The sequence below is a fragment of the Vanessa atalanta genome, chromosome 1 (assembly GCF_905147765.1).
Source record: "Vanessa atalanta chromosome 1, ilVanAtal1.2, whole genome shotgun sequence".
Taxonomy (NCBI): domain Eukaryota; kingdom Metazoa; phylum Arthropoda; class Insecta; order Lepidoptera; family Nymphalidae; genus Vanessa; species Vanessa atalanta.
In genome coordinates, this window is record NC_061871.1 from 4,727,058 (window position 1) to 4,744,173 (window position 17,116).

At 30.9% G+C, this 17,116-nt stretch overlaps 1 protein-coding gene across 1 annotated transcript; it reads left to right on the forward strand.

The window, feature by feature from the left end:
- The first annotated feature begins 279 nt into the window (after positions 1–279).
- Positions 280–12,905, forward strand: LOC125067955 (cystathionine gamma-lyase). Its single transcript, XM_047676893.1, has 8 exons — positions 280–473; positions 850–1,002; positions 1,127–1,323; positions 4,139–4,229; positions 6,212–6,482; positions 10,642–10,794; positions 11,018–11,192; positions 12,002–12,905. Exons 2-8 carry the CDS (start codon positions 850–852, stop codon positions 12,147–12,149), a joined length of 1,188 nt encoding a protein of 395 aa, XP_047532849.1. The 5' UTR covers positions 280–473; the 3' UTR covers positions 12,150–12,905.
- The last annotated feature ends 4,211 nt before the right edge of the window (positions 12,906–17,116 follow it).

The following is a 17,116-nucleotide window of genomic DNA, read 5'->3' on the forward strand; positions in this document are numbered from 1 at the left end:
AAAAATTAAATCCGTTGATCTTATTTTTGAAAAAAATCCTTTTTTATTACATTTACTTTATTGCAAAATATTTATCGATAAAATGCTATATTTTGTTATTTATGTAATGGTATTTTAGGTAGTATAGTAAAAAAAAGTGTACAATCAGGATAGGCGGCAACACTGAAGAACTATTTTACCAACTTCTGGGAAATGTATATTATACCATGTATAGCCAACTAAAGGAAAATAAAACAGCGCGGCATAGTTTGAGTAATACATTTCTTTTGTTTCATCATCGTCATCATCTCTTTTTTTGCTCGAGCCGTCGTTTATTTTTATTAGTTTCAGTTTGACAGCGCTCGGAAGTTAACCTTGCTCTTGGTTGCGCGGTTTAAGGTTATACACGAATAAAGCCGGTGTTTCGCTAATTTATATAAAGTTAATACAATTAATTATTTTTTACATTCCCTACACTTTTATCCTTAATAAAGGTACGTAATTATCATATTTAATTTAGGAATTGAAATTAAGTTCCTATTTTTTAAGATAATATAAATATCGCTGGTTTACTGAATAATAAATTAAGAAGTAATATAATTACAAAATAGATACCAATCATTTTTATGTGGAAAATTGTGATAATTTAAAACGTGCAATTTTTTATGAAGTTAATAATATATATCTATTTTTAAAAGCCGGTTTATATTCACATATTGGAGCTACAGAAGTAAGTCTTCAAGGTTATTCTAATTTGCTGGCGAATGTTGGACGATATTGCCAATTTATTCTTTGAGTAGTGAATTTATCACGCGTCTTTAGAACGAATAAAAAGGATTTCTTTTATTTTTAACCTTTGATTTTTTTTAGATGGGTGATCAAGGATTTTTGAAGCAAAAGCCTGGTTTTTCCACAATTGCGATTCATGTTGGTCAAGACCCCGAGAAGTGGAAATCGGCTGCAGTTGTCCCACCTATTGTCACATCAACTACATTCAAACAACCAGCACCTGCTGAACACACAGTAAGATTCCATTTTTTTTTTTTTTACCTTTAACAAGTACAGTTAATAATACATATATTTTTATGGATATAATGAATATGTTTAATTTAAAAAGAAAGAAATAAGAAAAATAATGATATTTCAGGGCTTTGAATATGGCAGATCTGGTAATCCAACTAGAAATACTCTTGAAGAATGCTTAGCTGCACTGGATGGTGGAAAGTATGGCTTAACCTTTGCCTCGGGTCTTGGAGCAACAACAACTCTAATTTCACTTTTAAATAAAGGGGATCATTTGTTGTCTAGCGATGATATATATGGTGGAACTAATAGACTATTTAGGTGAGTAAAAATTTATTATTACTAACCAATAGAGACTTTATTTCAGTAAATAATAAAAAAAAAAAATATTAGAAAACTGTTTAATATTTATTTTATACTATATAAAGATAGGTTGCTTGAAAATCATAGGTGTGGTTACAATGAAAAGAAAAAATAAACTTGTTCATTTTGAGGTAATGAGCTAATTTAAAATTACATAACTATCTGAGAATATATAATATTTTCTCAGTTAGTTAAAAATTACAACTGCCCAATAAAAAAGTATAATTCAATATTACAAAATATTTAGTAATCTTTGAAATTGATTATTCATAAAATATATATACTGATTTAAAATACATATATTCATGTATTTGGTTGCATGAAAATCAAAGCATCGCAATATAATGTTGATTAAGGAAAAATGACAATAATAGTCCACCTGATTGATAAGTACTGACTATTGAGAAACCCATTGTAATTATATATTTTGTAATACTTTGCACATACAGTCGGAGTTATCATGTACCTGCTTTTCGTTTGACTTTGTTTTTAACTCATTAATGTTGTATTGCTCAATTATTTGCCTTCATGTCTTATAAATAGAATATATATACTTCTGTATTTTTTATAATAGCATCATGACGTAATGCTTTAAACGAAAGTTTTACGAAAAGTAAGGTGATCCCTACTAATAATATACATGCGTTACCTCTCGCTAAAACGCAGAACCGAACTATATGAAATTTGCTCTAGTAAATAGTTTGAATCCCGGGAAAGAATATTATATATTATTATTATTTTTATCAAGGAAAACATCCTATATAGGTGTCAAAAGAGGGTTCGAAGTCTGTATGGGGAAATAATCAATGTATGTGGGTAAAAGTGTGCTATAAAGTTTTAAAACGAAAAACGAATATGTTAAATAACAATCTTACACTTGAACAGTGAAAGGATAGGAGACGGTTTATTTAAAGTAAGTCGTAAGTCTAACTAACTTACGTAGCTTACATACATATTAAATTTTGAGATGTAATGTAGATTGTACACGTGGGTCTTATCTGAAGGTCGCGGGTCAAAATCGGGCAAACACCACGGAATCTTTTCATAAGCTAATTTTGTGTTTACGATTCGTACGAGGTTAAAATAATATATAACAATATTGGGAATAATAATTAGCAATGCTCTTGTTTTTTCCATAAAACAACTTAGTTTAAAAAAAAAATTGCTGTTTCCTCCCGTCGAATCAATATTCCAACCGATAGTAGCTTTAATTTTAATTAATTTTGAGTACGATATTCTACAATAATGATTAGTTTAACGAATTATATTGATAACGTTAAATTGTAAAGGAAAATATGAAATTGATTGGAAAATATGAGGTTCTATAAACAAACAGGGAAAGACAAAACAATTCAGTACCTTTTTCTCTATTTGTTCACCGATTTTCTTTTTTTATAGATAGTGCTATAAAAAAAATGAAAAAAATGTTAGCAACACAAATATTCAATACATTTACTTTATTATGTATATTTTATAGCTAAATAATGAATTAAATTAAAATAATAATCTCAAAACAATCAATGTTCTGTTATTAAATTGAATGATTCGTTTTGCTGACGAATTGTCTAAAAGTCAACGTAAAGTATACGTTCAGACGCAGCAATCAGCAAGTATTTGTTATCACGATTATTTTACATTACATTAGCAGACTGTAAATTTCCCACTGCATGAGCATATTCCACCACGCTGCTCCAATGCGGGTTGGTTGAAAACAGATGTGGCAGAATTTCGTTGAAATAAGACACATGCAGGTTTCCCCACGATGCTTTCCTTTACCGCCGAGCACGAGATGAATTATAAACACAAATGAAGCACATGAAAATTCAGTGGTGACTGCCTGGGTTTGAACCCGAAATCATCGGTTAAGATGCACGCGATCTAACCACTGGGCCATCTCGGCTCTTATTGATTATGTCGTGCGTTTATTACTTGCCTTCTGACGTATTCAGTAAAAATATTATGATCGGTAAACGTTTAAGTCATAAACACAAAAATAATATTTAGAAATATTCAACGAACAGCGCTTAATAAATTTTTATCACACTGTATCCACGAACGTCTTCCTTTTTTAACCGACTTAAAAAAAGAGGAGATACTCAATTCGTCAGGATTTTCTTCTATGTTTGTTACCTCAGAACTTTCGACTGGGTAAACCGATTTTAATGATTCTTTTTTTTATTTGAAAGCTAGTGGTTCCCATGTCCACGTCGACTCCAAAACTAACAATAAATGTAACTACATTATATTATCGTAAACCGACTTTTAAATAGTCTAATATTTTTTATTTCATTTTACTTCGGAGATCTCTAAAAAGTATTTTGATCATTATTTGTTATTCATAAATATCTGTTGAGTTAGATTTGAAGTGGGTTGAAGTGGTTGAAGTGGTAGGTACCTACCTACCTTCTCGCGTGGTAAATTCATAGATCGTACCTACGATATTGATGAGTAGAAAAAGTAAATTGATTATTAAGTTGGTAAGAAGAATAAGCATTTATTTTTTAGTGCATATTAATTTGTTTTGGAAGTGTTTTTTAAGTCGGTATTTTTTTTGTTAAAATGTTGTGTTTTCGTACACTTATCAATTTGTAAGCTATACGATTCGTAATACGATACGTAACGATACGATAACGATACGATAACGATACGATATACGATACGTAAAACTATACGATTATTATAAATGTGAAAGTATATAGCCGATATCTAGTTATAAAATAATTAGCAAACTTACAAATTAAGTAAATATTTATATTAAAAAAAAAAATTTCAGAAAAGTAGCTGAAAGATTCGGTATCGAAACTACATTCGTTGATTTTACAAACCTGGAACTACTAGAAAAATCTATTAAAAAAAATACAAAGGTGAGTCGCATTTTCTCGTTGGTACGTAATTATTTACATGACAAAGCATTACGTAGATACCATAGACACAATGATGTATGTAGATAATAATAGCTTATGGTAATATCAGCTGGTACCGGCCTCTTCGCTCGGAGAGATTATTTATAACAATATTTTATTGCTCAAACACAAAAAAGGCTTAATACAAAATAAAAAAATAATGTAAAAGGGCAGTATTATCACTGAAGTATTCTCACGCAACGTCACCAAAAGATCATATTGGGAAAGTACTCTTATATATAAAAATGCAAAAATATAAATAAAAAAAACTTAACATACACATAACAATACATACAATATAAGAAGCATTCAATAATGATTCTATTTATGTAGAAAAGACAATGAACTTCTGTGTCACAGAATCAATCAATATCAATTGTTCACAAACATACACACAAACTCTCGATTCATGCTAGTGCTCCAAAGATACATAATTAAACATATAACATTTTTCTTATCGCCATTAAGTAATCTATGTAATAAAAAACATCGTTTATCATGTAATGTTATGTGTATAAGAGAGATAACTTCACTTATGATATATTAAGAGCAATTGAGATAAAAACAATTTTTGATAATATCGATTGCAAATAATTGATAACAAATGTTAAAGTAACGACGCGAACAACTCGAGACCGCGATTGTTTGCCTCATTAATATTATCAAATGGCTTATTCTGTCTGTTATTTATTTTTGAATGTTTTGTTAACATAAACATCCAACTATTTATTTGTAAAATGAAACGTAATTTTATTTTAAAATGTTAAACGTTTTCTTATTTGAATTAAATATTTTTTTAAACAAAATATTTAAACGCTTATACTTATATCTTTGAGTGCAAGAAATAAATGGATTTCCTGTGGCTTAATTTTATAGTATACAGTGCATTATCATTGATAGTTCCAATTGGAATTCAAAATTATAAGCTAAAATTATACGAAATAGTGTCATGATCATTTATAAGAATCTTTTTTAATTGTAGCTAGACTGAAAGATCTTTAATTAAATAGTCTTTTTCGTTTATTTTTTCAATCAGTGAGATCTCTCATGCAGTCAAAGAAGTTAAATGATCTTCTGGTAACACACTCGTGTAATTATAATCAATTTTTTTTTTTTCGTAATATAAACTCTTTCGTCATATATTACTTTGAAACACTACTGACGTTAAAACTATTGTTGTTTAAATAACAGATAGATGATAAGAGTGCTTAGAGTTATCATTCGCTGATTTTCATACAAGATATATAAGTAAATACAATACTGTATATGATTATTACATGGATATTTTTTTCATAATTGAACTGCAACTATAACTACTGTGTTCCTTCGCGGGTCTTTTTTGATATAATCTACATACCGACCGGTTATAGCTTTACATTAATTTAAATAGACTATATTTTGTTACCAAATTTGAATGAAACAGAAAGTTTATTACAAAGAGTTTCTTTAAATAAAACACATAAATACACTCACACATACAAAAGACACGCATTAAGATTAAGATTTTTGTTTTTAATAAACATTTTTTTTTTTATGACAAATATGAAATGTTTATTTGTGCGGTGTTTTTGATACCGAAGTTTGTTTGACGTGATAGTTTTACAATCATGTGTATGTTCTGGAACAAAACATTTTTGATCGTAATCGTCTATTATGGATGATTGAATATGTAAAATATACTGAACCTGCTAACCTTTACTCATATTAACATTCGAATAGGTCTCCCGTTAGAAAAAAAGTTTCGTTTTAAACATTCACAAATGCACATATAAAATAAAACAATATTTCTTTATATCTTACGCGTATATGTAAATATTTGTTTTAGTTTTTAAAATAATGTTATTAAAACAAGAAAAATTTTTACTAACGTACGCACTTTAGAGTATTCGCTAGTAAAGAAGCATATATTATTTAAAAAAATGAAGCAGTTTATTTATTCGTAGATGATTTGGATCGAAACTCCCACGAACCCACTCCTTAAAGTGGCCGACATTGCGGCGATAGTGAAGATAGCGAAGGGTCACGACGAGAACATAATCACAGTGGTGGACAACACGTTCCTGACGTCGTACTTGCAGCAACCGCTGCGGCACGGAGCGGATGTCGTCATGTACTCGCTCACCAAGTACATGAACGGACACTCCGATGTCATCATGGGAGCCGCCGTGCTCAATAACAGCGATATCGAGAAGAGACTGAGGTTCCTACAGAACGGTATGTCAATTTTTACCATAAGATATAAGTTGTTCGTTCTTAATTACGATTTATCGACATAATATTGTTTTTATTCAAATATGTTACTCTCTGTCTATGGCATCATAGATAAAGGGAAGTATATTGAATATTTAAATAAAATAATTATAAATTTACTAACATGAAAAATTTACATAGTCACAAAACATCCAGTGGCCCCGCACTAGGCATTACCGGTTACAATTTCGTATGTCTAAACTAGAGCTCGGACGCAATACTATCCCATAAAAAAATAATTAGATAATTCTTTATACAAAATGATTATATATACATATATGAAAAATAGAATAATGTGTAATACCTAAATGTAACTTAAAGAGACTACACTACACACTTCCATTCCATTTATGGTCATAAGTTATCACGCTATAAAACCTCCCATTTCTTGCAGTATTACTTTTCAGACAAAGGATGATTACTTTTCTTATCCATGTATATTATCATAATCTATCTTTTCAAGGAGAAATATTTGTAGTTCATTTTCCACGGCTCCAATTTTATACCATGTCAAATTGATATCCTAATTAAACTATCATGTTATATAAATTAAATCTCTTCGTATTAAAGAGTTTAAATTCAATTAAAGTGTTGAAAATAGCACATACAACGATAACGTGAAAAGAAAAGTGTATCGAATTTAAAAACTCTTAGGTAGAAAATGATATCCGTATAAAATAATGCACGTGTATTAGCGTAGTTTACGAATCATAAGTATTGAAAAAAATTATTTGATAAACAAGAAGAATTTTACAAAGTTTCAATGAGAAGCTCAAAACTATTGTTCTGATTACAAGATCAACATTTGTATCTTCTAGGTTACCTTCCCGATAAAAATGTACCTCGTTTAAACATGCAACCTCTTGATATACGACATTATAAATATAAAATTAACTCTGTCTGGCTATCTCTCTCTAGCGCTAACACAGCCAAACCAATGAATCGAATTTGATGATAATTGGTATGAAGCTAGTTTGAACCCCTTAGTCCTTCCAAGGGCTGCTTTTATACTTGACACCTGATGACCGACCCCCTTAAACGCGAGCTAAGCCGCGGGCGACAACTAGTTCTCTATCTCATAAACACACAAGTATAAGATCTAATAATGGCAATAATGTATCTCTTCAATTTCCTACGGTTGTGTACTTCGATTAATAATTTACAACCTTTATTTTTGTAGTGACGAAAAATCTGATTATACAAAATGAATTTGAGTGTATGTGGGCCTAATACATATTTATCTCAGTATTGTAAAAACATATGCAAGCTGGTAGATTTTTTCTATCTTACTCCATTTAAATTATGTAGGTTCATTTCAGTGTGTGAGCGATCATTTTCAGTAAGCGAGAGCCACTTTGTACATTTCAAGGTGTTGACATTGAGTGTAATTAGTGCCCACTGGCACCGGATCTTTTATTTTATAGGCGGTCGTCCAAGTTTCTCACTGTCTTCTCTTCCTAGTATATTCGAATCAATTCTAATATTTTAAATTTAATATATTTGTTTTGTTATTAAGTTCATAAGCCGGTAAGAATTTCTTTAAATTAGGGGATCTACTGTCAGCCTCACTCGAAACATTGAAAAACCAACATAGGTAGTTTTAGCCCTTTTTAATAGATCTTTAGCAAAAGTTATATATATATACTTCGTTAAAAGCATTTATGGCTTTATTTATTTGTAGCGTTCGATGATATTTTTTTTAATGTAGTTAATGTACATACTTATGTGATTTCTTAGAATCACAAATATAATAAATTTTATTTACTTAACTATTTCAAAATAGACTTTTTGTACAAATATATACGCTACTCAAGTACATAATATAGCATCTATGTAAGTGAAAATTTCGGAGTTTTAAAATGCACAGAACTCTAGTAAAGCGTATTATATTATAAGCGGAGTAAAGGCAAATTAACAACTTTGACCTTGAATTGCTATGATACCATTGGACGAAATCTAAAATAATAATTATTATTCATTATTAATTCGTGAAAAATACCGTTTTAAATGACGGTTAAGTTGTTATTGTGTTGTAATGTGAATTAAAAGGAACAGAAAATCTATTGAAAATGTAAATCTGAAATTTATCTTTTTAGCTCATCTGCGACAAGAGTACAATATAAAATATTCGAAGATTGATCGGCACTTTACTTAAGTATAAAATAACTTCACAAAACAATGTCGTGCTTACTTCACGTGTGATATTCAATCCCACCAAATTATCAATTAACCATATGCACGGTATAAGGTTTCGACTTACAATTAGTAATTTAAAACTGTTGACCTCAGAATCCTTACTAGTTAAGAATGGGGGTTAAAGTACCCACTACACGCGGTCAGCAGGCCGACAGCTCAGTAAGGATACTTACTTTTCAGTTATGGCCATAAAACATTATAATGTCGATTTAAGTAACCATTTTCTATGACTGAACGACGCCATAAATTTAACTTACGATCACTATTGTTATAAAATGTTTGTATTGTTTAACAACCACAGGAAAGTTATATTTAAGTCGTTGTCCCCGCATTTAATTATATTACTATTTATTATAAAAGTACACCTGTTAAAATGTTGTATGTTGTGTAAAAATAAATTTTAGTAAGGAATTTGCTATGAAACAATTTATTTAGAGAGGGACTACACTCCTTATTTATAATAAATAATTGGTGTTAGGTTTGATGCTTGATAGTTCCAAATTCATATACATACGTCATATGAATTTGGAACTATCATATACAGACACAAGGGAAATAACATCTTAGTGTTATGTGAATGGTTAATATTTCTAACAACGCCAGTGTCTATGGTGGTGACCACTTACCATTAGGTGACCAATATGCTCGTCCGCCAACCTATAAAAAAAAATCTGAAAATAAGTACATATGTGAGGGGCATGTTGAAGTATTGGTTTATTTATGGCATTAACATTTTACCTGAAATCTTTTCGCATTAAAAAAGGGTTCTATGGTGCTGGGCGTACGAACATTTAAAACCATTATTTTAATACTGGACAATTGATCTACGTAACCTATACGACCAAACATATCGACCTTGTTTTTACTCAATCATAACATAATGATGTCGTATATTGCGATAACAGGATACATTACATCAGTTAAAATGAGCAATATATCAAATATAATAGTCATATTTCTTGTCATAGATTGCGTATGTAATTACATTTTACGAGTAAAACCTGGAACGTCACGTTTATACGTCATGCTATCAACGCTGGTGCGGTTATTTTATGTAAATTGCAAATCAACGTGACGAGATACAATATGCATTACGTGTAGTCAAACTATTGGTTTTCATTTTGCACATTCACCTAGTGACGAGATAGACTTACCTATTTTTGTATAATGTTTAGTTTTTTATAGTTTTTAGACTTTTTTCTAGGCTTATTCATTTGGCGGCTTTGTACAATTATATCTGTTTAAGTACCACCGTGTGTGTGTGTGTTTTATTTGAAGGGTGTGTAAGCCAGTGTAACTACAGGCACATGAAACATAACATCTTATACAATTTTATACAGCGACAATGTCTATGGGCAGTGGTGAGCATCTTTCATCAGGAGGTCCATTAAATATTTTATAACTAACTTATTTTCTACTTCTGCCCGCAACTCTCAGCGAATATTGCTTTGTCATCTGAAACAGATCCTTGAAGTTGTATCGTAAATTGTAATATTACATGAAGCCTAAGCCTAAAAATAATTTTTTAGGGCGGTGAATGCGAATAATAGTTGTTTCTCCCACCAAATTGCAATATGTTTTTATTGGTCCATCGATTTATTTTAGGTTTGTTGCTTTAGAGTGTCTTTAATAAATTTGTGCTAAAAACTAGAATTATTAATATTAAATACATACTAAATAAATACTTAAAAAAATACTAACGAGATCTAAGAATACGTAGACAGACAGATAGCGGGAAGCGACTTTGTTTTATACTATGTAGTGAATATGAAAATTACAGTGTTTACGAGGGGACTCCCCCTTTATTACACGTCTAGTATATAAGAATAAAATGTATTACATCTAATATTGAGTATTATATTTTCTATGCATGATACAAGTTTTTTTAAATCTTTTTATTTTTAATAAAAAAAATATGATTTTGCAGCTATGGGTATAGTTCCTTCGCCTATGGACTGCTACCTAGTTAACAGAAGTTTAAAAACTCTGGCCCTTAGAATGGAGCAGCATAAGAAGTCATCGCTTGTTATTGCAAATTGGATGCTCAAACACCAGCGGATCACCAAAGTTATGCATCCAGGTTCGTAAAAGTTTCAAAACAAAAGCCTTCTTCTGAACAAAAAAATTGCTATTTTAAAAGGTGGATGTTATACCGGACCTCCAGGGAGTCCAGGGGTTAACTTCACTAACTAATTTCTATTTAGTAAATTCATACTTTACTGTATCAAAACAAAATGTTGATTTCTTACAATATTTTTTGGAAATAATAAATGTCATCATAAATACACGTTATCATTTTTTAGGTTTACCCTCTCATCCCCAACATGACATAGCAAAAAAGCAAATGACTGGTCATTCCGGTGTATTCAGCTTCAAGCATTCCGGAGGACTGAAAGAGTCGAAAAAGTTCCTAAGCTCCCTCAAAGTGTTCACATTGGCCGAAAGTTTGGGAGGATACGAGAGTCTGGCGGAACTGCCGTAAGTTTGATTATATTTAATTTATAATAGGAAACAAACAAGTGATTTTCCTCGTTGTACGTGAACAGGTACTTGTGGAACTTAACACGGGCGCCAAGCAACGGGTATATTAATCTTATCTAATCAGCTAAGTATATGTACGTTCCTAGTGATGTTAAGTTAACGATTACTGTTACTATTTAGGAATTTATAATGTCTTGCTGTTATATTCAATACGATATCTGCAGGCCTGTCCATGTCCAAATTAGCAGCCTCAATTCCAAATTTACCGATATATAATCAGTGGCGTAGCTATCGTAGGGCCAGGTGGTGCAGTGCACCAGGGCCCCGGAGCTCAGGGGGCCCTCTAACCTAAGCTTTGAATAGAGATGACATATTGATTTAACCTACTAATGATAAGTTCATCTCAATGTATCCTGTATCCTATTTTTATTCCTATCTATAATTTTGAAGTGCAATATAAGTTTAAAGAGGGGGTGAGGGCCCGTTTCTTTTTCTATGCACCAGGGCCCTTGACCACCTAGCTACGCCACTCTATATAATATATATTTTGATCCGTTGTTTAATCAAATCAAATATACAATAATAATCAAAGATTCAATGTACAACTTATAAAGTAGAAAAAATATTATATATAATTTTTGTTTTGACAAATTATACGAATAAGATAATTTATAAAATTATTGTATTTTTTTTTTATTGTAAAACATAGTTTGAAGTGTTGCCACTAGTAAACTGAGCAAACTAGGAAACTAATTGATCGCAATCAACGTGTTAAAAGATAAAAAGAATAATTTACCGTATTTCAGTTCTCTGATGACACACGCTTCTGTGCCCGAAGAACAAAGAGCAGAACTGGGCATCACGGATTCACTGATCAGACTATCCGTCGGCTTAGAAGACACTGATGATCTGATCGCTGACTTGGAACAAGCATTTAAACTAGCATTTGAATAATTTTATACTAATAATTTGTATAGAATTTTAATGAATCACAATTTCGAATTCACATTTAATATATATATATATATATATACATTTTTTTTTATATATACTTACCCATATATAGCCTATTCCGGTGAATGGAGTAAAGATAACAAATCGTAGATTTGATTTGTACTTCGCAACTTCGCTGACATTAAAAATACCATTTCAGAACAAACCATACCAAACAAATGGTATCATGTCAACATTATCAAAAGCAGTTTATTCGTGTTTACTTCTTTTTTTAGTGGAATACGATCTAACTACAAGATTTCATAAGTATTAAAATCGAAAAATTTAACCTCATCTTGTACTTCTATGATTGTTATGAAACTTCTGTCGTTATGTACACAACAATTTGTCGTTTAACATATTTAAGATTCTGTGTGCGGGGCACACTTTAGTTTAAAGTTTAAATTATTATTTTACATCTACGATAATAAAGCGAAATAAATGACTCCTTGTCCACTTTAGTTAGTACAATTAACCCTTATTAATACCAGAATATTTCACCAAAATGGATAGTATTTAACAATATCAATAATTCCGCATTTATTCGACTAGAATTATTTTTCCGCATAACAGCTTTTATAAGAACAGTTTATAATAAAGACGATTAAAGTAACGAATTATATATTATTTTACATACAATGCTTTAAATGGTAAATAATTTATTAAATTGGATTTCTTACATTCTCAAAATTTTAAAACTATTTACCTATATTTATGGTACTATGATATATTTAATTTTTTGTACATAAAATAAATTACTATTTTATTTAAAAATTACTATTTTAAATCACGTTTATTTGTTACTTGTTTTTGTATAAAATGTATTCTTAAAATTTTGTAAATTTCAATTTATTTGTAAAATCGAATATACTATTTATAATTTTTACATGATCACTACTTTATCTAATTTTTGTATAGTTTTTAATTTTATTAACACAAATTATACTGCCACAACTCAAAGACGTGTGTTTATTGTTTCATTCTTTGCCTTGTATATTATTCCTCGCTTTTTTCGAAAGGCTAAAATCATAGTGTTACAAATAAAAGGAAACCTATTAGGGTCATCCATTAATTACGTGAAGCGATATTGCCAATTTTTCGACCTAGTCCCGTAACATGACATAATAATGACGTGATTTATTTCAAAATTTTGAATGTAAAAAATATTCTGCTTGATAGCGTTACATTAGCAGCCTGTAAATTTCCCACTGCTGGGCTGAGGCCTCCTCTTCCTCTGAGGAGAAGGTTTGGAGCATATTCCACCACGCTGCTCCAATGCGGGTTGGTGGAATACACATGTGACAAAAATTCGTTGAAATTAGACACATGCAGGTTCCCTCACGATGTTTTCCTTCACCGCCGAGCACGAGATGAATTATAAGCTCATGAAAATTCAATGGTGCTTGCCTGGGTTTGAACCCGAAATCGTCGGTTAAGATGCACGCGCTCTAACCACTAGGCCATCTACTAACATTTGTGGCCGATGTTGGCAATTTAACATATGATTTTAATCCAATCGGCATGATGAGTCGCAGACGGCGTTATAGTATAAGCAATGACTTTCAAATATTACAATAAGTCATAAATACGATCTTAGGAAAAAGTAAAAGTGAATTTAGATTATGATTTAGTCACCAGAGCTGTTTTGAAGCTGAACTTTTGAAGATGAGTGTTTCGATAGCAACAAGTCTTAAGCTTACTAAATGACGTTCCTGGAAATTTTATATCAAATTCGGAAAACAGCTGTAATTGTGAGTCGTTGTCTATAAAAATAGCTTGAATTACAATCAAAATTTGAATTAATTTGGTTCGAATTCTCCGCTTAGGTGAAATTTTCTGACGACCGAATACTGAATGAAAGTTTGAAAGACTATTTAAATATTTTTGACGACGAAGTTTTTACAATGATTGCCGACTTTAGCAAGTTGGAAGTGAGTTAAAATAATCGACACAATTTTACTGCCACTTGCAGAGCTAATTTTTTTTTGGGATACTGATTCTATAAAATACTTCTTAAATGTTAAGAGTTAATGTTATGTCAAAATTTACGATCTAGACACGCGGTAGCGTGTCAGCCAAGTTCTAGTATAGCAGAACTGGCGTGCAGCACCGTGTGTAATATTACACGAACCATTTGGAGCCACTTTTGACCTCCTCATAACTCAAAAACTATTTGACATAAATGTGTCAAATTTGGCTCATATATTGAGACTCGCGAGATACATATGTGTTCCAAGTTTCATAAACGCATCTCAAATTGTTATATAGATATTAACGTCTAAAAATCGTCATTTTTATCACTGACTGACCTATAGATCAAAACTATAACCTACTTCCAGGTGACCTAGAAAGTTGAAATTTGGCATGCAGGTAGATAATTAAGCCAATATAAAGGAAAAAATCTGAAACTGGTAATTTTTTATCATTTTATTATAATTTTTCATTTTATTGGGTCTATAGGAACACTTATATACTTAGTTCCTGTAATAACTGTATAATAAAAAAATGATGTAAGAACCAGCAATCAAAACTTATGACAGCCAGTCTTAATGTGGATTTTAGGGTCTTCACGTGAATATATAACAAGTTGAATACCACCCTTAAGTTTTTTAAATCCAAATATTTCCGTTTTATTACTTATTAGTATAGCCGACTTTGGTATTTATTACGTTATTAACTAGCATTTAGCGCACATCAATGGTGCAAAATCTGTATATATACTTTAAAAAATAATAATAATAGGTATTTCGGTACACGGCGCGCGACGTGATGCCGAAGCAGCGGGATAGAAGCGTTGCGATTAAACCTTAACGCGGACGTGTCTCAGCGAGTGGCAACCGCGCTCATAAGAATTATTTCAATGCCTTCCGATGGAAGCTGCCTAGTCTATTCGACTGCATATTTTTTGTTTGAGTATACTAGTATACAACAATAAAATAGGTTTCGTGAGACTGTAGTAGAGTATGTATATCGTAACAGGAATGTTTTATGTTTGTACTCTAGCGCTACAAACGGGGATCCTTATTGCTTGGAAGAACAGTATCGAGTGAGCATGCTGATGTCAGCAAAGGACTGGTGAATGGGCCCAATGGAAAAATAGAGAAAGTACATTGAGGACGTCGACAACAGCAATAGCGCACGTAAAATAACAATTCAATTTAAACATAATTTAAGTAAAGAGCAGGCTTACGATGGCCTCTCTAGAGTTAAAAACTTAGATGGAGTACATCTTATCAATTTAGGTCCAAGTCAAATCAAGACACAAGAGAGCTCTATTGTAGAGTACAACCGTCTGCGCAAATTATACCACCCCTACTTGGGCAAATTAAATATAAACAGAAAACGCGTTAAAAATATCCGGACACTGAATGGGCAATTCACTCGAATATTTCAGAGGTACCTACAAGAAAAATAAGAACGTATCAATAAAAAGACAATTATACCCCGTAAACATAAGAAAATAGAATAGCTTAACAAAAACCATTTGGTATTAATTTTGTTATTAATAAGTACCTACTAATAATTTATATACAAAAAGTAGTGATATCCCATCAAAAACATAAATGTAAAAATGAGAGCCAAGTTAAATATTATAATATATACCTTGGTTGTTGTCTTCAACGACAAAAGAAGTGAGATCTAAATTTGTGCCAAGTTAAATAGTCCTTTCTGAAATTTTATTATAACTACATAAAATATCATTTCTTCTTATAACTTGGGGTAATATATTGTTGCCTATAGTCTGACTTGGCTAGTTCTTATATGTTTATAAACACAAATTGTAGTTTGTGTTTAGAATAACAAATTATAACTCAGAACATCTAAGAAGAATGGAGGACAGATCAGTATTGCTTAGTTAGTATTAATTTTATTAATTAATTGAATATTTGCGTGCTTAATTTGTGTTTATAATTCATTTGTAACAGGCTTAGAACTTACGAAGGCTTTAATATAATTTGTATATGAGAACTAGCCAAGTCAGACCTTAGGCAACAATATATTACCCCAAGTTATAAGAAGAAATGATATTTTATGTAGTTATAATAAAATTTCAGAAAGGACTATTTAACTTGGCACAAATTTAGATCTCACTTCTTTTGTCGTTGAAGACAACAACCAAGGTATATATTATAACATTTAACTTGGCTCTCATTTTTACATTTATGTTTTTGATGGGATATACAATACAGAAAATGCGAAAAATTGTCGTAAATTTGTCAGTAATTGTCGGGTGTGATCGGAATAGCCGAATGGACCGTTGTTAGTCTATCTCATATGGCTGTCTATATTTATCTAAAAGGGTGCAATGCAACCGATATGCCGACATAGATTATAACACATAAAACAGACATGGCAAAAGTGAAAATGTAAAAAAAAACTGAAGACTTTAGCTTATATTGATAATATCAAATTGTTCATTAGTATTCTTGTATATAATGTTTTAACCTCAATCATTACAATAAGTGTATAAGGAAGGCAGCGAGGAAAGTTCAGTTAACAACTACTTCAAATGGAATAAGCCTTTTTTAAAGTACGTTGATAATGTCGCTATATTAAAAAAAAATTTGATCTCACCATTGATTGATCCAGTGAAAAAGGAAAGTAAAAATGTTTTTTTTTTTGTAATTATACATTGTTCAAAATTATTTGTGAATTATTTATTAATATTGGCGCTTAATAGCGCTAGTAAATTAATTTTACAGCGCTTGATATTGAAATACTTCAATTTGCCACAAGAACCCATCCTGTACTCTTACAACTTATATTTACTACAATTAAGGTTCATTTATGTTGAGTCATTTGTATTATAAATAGGATTTTTCCTTTACTTTTTTAACTCAATATACACTACGATATCGGACTATTCGGACATCACTAAATACAGTTTCACCAACTCATAGATAAGATGGTATTGTCATTTAGCAATG